The sequence below is a fragment of the Echinops telfairi genome, unplaced genomic scaffold, assembly GCF_000313985.2.
Source record: "Echinops telfairi isolate 266 unplaced genomic scaffold, ASM31398v2 ScPeMD7_2565;HRSCAF=3150, whole genome shotgun sequence".
In the NCBI taxonomy this organism is placed as follows: Eukaryota; Metazoa; Chordata; class Mammalia; order Afrosoricida; family Tenrecidae; genus Echinops; species Echinops telfairi.
Genome location: NW_022106463.1, coordinates 9,948,378 through 9,953,656, shown reverse-complemented (window position 1 = coordinate 9,953,656; position 5,279 = coordinate 9,948,378). Strand labels below are relative to the sequence as shown.

General features: G+C 54.7%; 1 protein-coding gene across 1 annotated transcript in view; it reads right to left on the bottom strand.

Moving 5' to 3' along the window:
- PDS5B (PDS5 cohesin associated factor B) overlaps positions 1 to 5,279 on the bottom strand; it is a 79,386-nt gene that overhangs the window by 49,418 nt on the left and 24,689 nt on the right. Inside the window, exons 10-12 of the mRNA XM_045293997.1 lie at positions 4,742 to 4,893; positions 3,982 to 4,095; positions 1,766 to 1,847 (exon numbers count right to left, since the gene is read on the bottom strand). Of these exons, the coding sequence (XP_045149932.1) occupies positions 1,766 to 1,847; positions 3,982 to 4,095; positions 4,742 to 4,893 (348 nt within the window). The remainder of the gene's footprint in view (positions 1 to 1,765; positions 1,848 to 3,981; positions 4,096 to 4,741; positions 4,894 to 5,279) is intronic.

Below are 5,279 nucleotides of genomic sequence, written 5' to 3'. Positions count from 1 at the left end.
GCAGCGCGCACCACCTGAGGTCAGAGTCGACCTGCTCCAGAGTACTCCACAGCTGACCCATGAGGAGCAGAGTGCCAGGCCTCTTCCGAGATGTCTCCACCGCCAGCAACCGAGCTGGCTAAGTGACTACACCACCTGGGGCCTGACTTCACCTCATCTCGCCTCACATGAGAATCCCAGTTTAGGCCACCATCCTCCCCTGCCTGGTTTCCTGGGAATTCCCTCTCCAGTGTGGACCACTCGATCGATCGGCAGGCAGGCAGCCAGGCTGAGCAGAGGCAGAGGGCCACAAGGCAGGAACGGCCTCAGCGCCCCTTCCGAGCTCCTGGAGACACATTTTGTGATTCCCACTTCAGACACAGGAGGAGTCATGAGGCTCTTCTCCCGGCTATCGCCCACCAGTGGGTAAGAGGAAGACCCAGGAAGCAGAGACCGAAAGGGCCAAAAGCCAAGGTCTGGCTAATGATATCTCACTCCTCAGGAGTTCACCACGATGAGCATGCTGGAGTCACACGCCTCACTGTGATCCAGCCACAGCGACAATCAGAGACTGCCCTGCACATCTGCTGATCAACAAGCCTCCCTCAGTCATAAAATAAAAAAAAGAAAGTAAGTGTTCCTCTGGCACAGCAAACTGGGCGTCTCGCTCAACTTATGCACTAAGACAGATACGGGAAGGCTCTCGGTGGCACTGAGGTTTCCAGTTCCCCCCACGGGGCAGAACGAGGAAACAGTGGACTTACTGGAATGCGTACTATGGGGGACATTTCTCATAGAAGGTTCAATGAACTCCTCGCTCACAGAGACCACATTCAAGAAACAGACAGGTGGTCCTGAGGCTCCAACACCGAAACACTACTTGGCTGTCCGTTTCGATCAGGCACTCCTCACGGCCATGGAGTGGATGCCGGTCACAGCGACCACACTGGACGGAGTAGAGCAACTGCTGTGGGTTTCCCAGACTGAAAGGTGATACCTACAGAGAAGAGAAGGCCTCTCTCTCAAGGAGCGGCTGGTGGTCCAACTGCTGACTTGGCATTTGGCAGCCCAATGCCCTACCCACCACAGAGGGGGCGCGAAATGTGCTGTTACATGAGTGAGTGTGTCGCTCTAAACCCAGCACGAAGCAGCATGATCTTACTGATTTCTGGACACAGGATGTTGTAGGGACGTGGACCGCATGATCACGGGCAGCATGTACTAGACTGCTTTCTTAGATGTGCTTTACGTGTGTGTGCCCGCCATGCACACCTCTATCCCGCTTGCTTAACACCCGAGGACAAAACCTAACACAGCCACTGGATGAAAAGCACGCTGAGTGATCATTACACCTAACATAACAACTTAAGTACAAACATTCCAATACCATGAGGGCTAAAACTGTCTAAGAGCACAGGATTTTTCATGATGGGAGCGTCTTGGGGTGGCATGATGTGAAGTACCATTTACTCCACTTCTTATGCTTTCGATAATGCTGAATTACTATTGCTATTCCTTCATTTTAAAACAGAAAACAAACGACAGAGGCCCCTGACTCGGGGTCCCTGGAAGCACACGCACTTTCCGTCGGAGTGACGACTGATTCCTCAGGGAGGGCGTCAGTCCCTAAAAAGGCGTGCTGGCTGTCTGGCACAGACACGCAGCGGGACACGGTAAACGAAGACACGCTGTTGGACTGCGCGCCACAGTAAACGGTGAGCAGATGCGGCGATCTGGCGCACTCCAGGACCCGGCAAAGCAGGCGGCGCCTCCTGGAAGAACTTACTTTGGGCTGCTTGATCAGGTCGAGCAGGTCCTTGACTTGATGCCGGAGCAGATTCTGGCACTTCCACATCTCATTCAGCGCTCTGGAAAACACACGCAGATAAACGTGAAGAACAGAACAGACCTCCTTCTACAGCACTCCAGGTGCGGGCCACCTGCAAATGAAGAGCTCACACTAGAGAAGGGGTGACAGAGATGAGGGAGAACTCGCCCAGCTAGCAAACAATGCCACGTGCAGGGAAAGGGGGCGCCAGGACTAACAAGCCGCCACTGGACAAGCGAGCCCTGGTAGTGCAGTGGTTAAGTGCTCAGCAGTGAACCAAGCAGTCGGTTGCTCTAACACACCAGCCCCAATAGAGGAGGTCGTCTGCTTCTGTAGTCCTGACAGCCTTGACCACCCTACGGGGCAGTTCTGTCCTATGAGGTCACTGCAAGTCAGAAGGGACTGATGGCAGGGGTTAACGTCTCTCCTCATGCAGTGGAGAAAGAGGGAGCGTGGGAACCAGGTAGAGCTGGGTCACACCTGGGCTTGCATCTGACTGTTAATAAGACTGCAGCAGGCCGTCGTCGAGGAGCCCTGGAAGGCAGTGGAGGGTGACGGGGCTTGCTACTCTCAGAGAGCCACCGGGTGCAGTTTGTGGCCTGCAGGGCACTGTGTGGAGGTCTGGGAGAGCACCACCTGGCGAGCTCCTCTGGAAGGGCCAGGCTGGAAGCACCATCAGTGCTGAGGGCCACACGGACTGTTACTACAAATGAACGCTGCCCCACTCTAGCAACACTGCTGCCCCACCACCTCCGAGGCTGGAGCACAGCAGGTGTCAGGGGTGTGCCTTCCTGCCCTCTAGACCCTATTTTGCAGAAGACAGAAGTATGAGGACAGCCCTCCAACGGAAACTAAAGCCGAGAGGCAGTAGGGTTCAGGGTCTAAGACTCCAGGCAGCTGCACGCTGCTCTGAACATCATCTCACACCCCATGCCGTAACTGGGCAGGCCGGAACACCATGGCTCAACCTGAGCCAAACCAGCTCTAAGACAGCCCAACTTCAGAGCCCTCATTGGAACTCCGTTAGGCGGGCCATGTCTCCTCTATGTCAAAAGCTATGATTCCCACCCGAGAGCCACCAGCGACGAGGTGTCACCTGAGAATATACTTGTGCTAAACCTCACGCCAAACCCTGCTCTGGGGCAAGGCCAAGCAGCCCAGAAACTCCTATCCCACAGGCCTCCGGGTGAGAATTAGAAGGTGCATGTGGGGGCAGACCGAAGAGTGGACAAGGACACTGGCAACATTTCTTGAGAACCAGTGATATTAAAAACCTGGAGGTAAAAAATCAAATCCACCAAGAGCCCGCGCTGAGCAGCTCTCTCTCCTGCTTGACGCGGGCAGCACATTGCTGGGAAGGACCTGCCAAGGATCTCATTGCTCTCTAACCCCGAGTTAGTTAATTGTGCCAACCAGGCCGATAATCACGTGAGGCTAATTGAAAGGCGGAGGCATAAATGGGTGGTGAGCCTCGCCTTTCTGGCTCTCGGGTCTCTTGCTTTGTGATGGTCGCACCAGGGTGCAGCTGCCTTAGCAGCTCCCTGCTTCAGCTTGCAAGATTGACTTCCTACAAGACATCCCCAAGGAGAAGCCGCATGGACCTATCCCGATGCAGCCCTGGGTGCTGGAGCAGCCGTGTGGAGACCCCTGCTAGTGCTGAGATGCTTATTTGTTCACTGACTCAGCTTTCCTCCTGCAGTCGGCGTCATTGCCTCTGTTTTGTGAGGTGGAGGACTTTGTGGACTGGTGTTGGGTTAATGGGTTAATGTTGGACTTGTGGGCTTGGGCAGCATTGGGTTGGGATGTTTTCGTGATGCACACTTTCTTTACATAAAACTCTCTTATACCTGAGTTGCTGTGGATTTGTTTCTCTAAAGTACCCAGACGAACACACCCCCCGAGCAGGCCTCCTCGAGGCGCCCTAGGCTCCGACCATGAGCCTTTTGGCTCCCACCCTTGACTGTGCCATGGAAAGACCTGGCAATCGGCCCCAGGAAACCCTGAGGAGCAGTTCTGCTCCGTCACACGGGGTCGCCGAGAGGTGGCATTAGCTTCACAGCCCCCAGCAACAGCCCCGTGAGCAGGCCTTCCCCACGGAAACACGAGCAGCTTCTTTCTCACGTGCCCCTCCTTGGGCGAGCGATGGAGAAGGAAGACGTGACCCTCGAACATACTTGACCGCGTTTAAGTCCAGCGTGGCGTACAGGTAATACAAGCACTTCATGCGCTCCGTCGTCTCCAGGTTGTGGGGGACCATGTACTGAGCAAAGATGCGCTCGACGAGCAACCTGCAACAGAACACACGGAGTCACTGTGCCGCCGCTGCTCTCACACGCATGCAGGAGATGCATACGTATGATCCCAAACATACGGCAGACACATTCGAGGGAGCTTCACCAGGTCTGGGGGGAAGGGGATTAAGAGGTAGTGGGATTTCCCTGCCAACTCTGAAGCCCCTCCAACAGCTTTTCTGAGGGCTGCTGAGGCCTCCAGGGGGGACCTTCTCTCCATGAGGCAGAAGAGGACGTTGCCGGGTGTGCTGGAAACGGCCCTACCAACACCGCTGTGTGGGGCTTGGGTTCCTGATCTGGACACAAAGGGGTAACAGCAAATTGCAGCAGGCCCTTCCAAGCATCAAATCCTCCGAAAGGCTCTCCGATCAAAATGCCCATCTCCCTGCACTTATTTCCACGCACGCACTCACAGATGCCAGCCCCCATCTAATTCATGAAAATAATGACCACAGGTTTGGTCAACACGGTAAAACGAAAAGATGCAATTTCTCGTTTTGAAGCTCTGGCAAGGATAGCATGACCTCTAGCTTCTTCATGTTCTCATTCTGATCTCCTACAGGAAAGCGTGTGTGTGCATGGCCACTCTGAAGAGGGAGCGAGACCTCCCGGGAACAGGCTAGAGGTCAGGCCCGGGCCTTACCGGTCGTCGATGCTATTCTGGTAGTAGATGTGCAGCAGCTTGTCCTTGATCCAGGAGATCTGTTTCGCAGCATCCTTCCCCGCGGCCGACTGCAGAGCGTACTTCTTATAGATCTGAGCCAGCCCCATCATGGCCTCTTTGCGCACTCGCCACTAAAAAGGACAGAAGTAACCTTTAAGCACACTGGTGCCCAAACGGATTCAGACGACTGCTCCCTTTTGGAGGGGGAAAAAAACAACCACCCAGTGCCCCCTGAATAATTAAAACGAAGAAGGTTGCGTGCGCGCTGTCTGACCATCTTCCAGGGGAAACTATGTCTCTCCCTCGGCAGTTTCTGCACCCCCACCCCTCTCTCGGGGACACCGGACACAGTTTCACAATGCTCCACTACACAGGAAGCCTGTCTTGGAACGAGAATGGCCAGAATGCTCCTTGAAGGCAAGGATGGCAAGACTTCGTCTCCTGTCCTCTGGACATGTTTTCAGGAGCGATCAAGACCTGGAGAAGAACACAGTGTTTGGTAAAGGGGTGTGTGTGT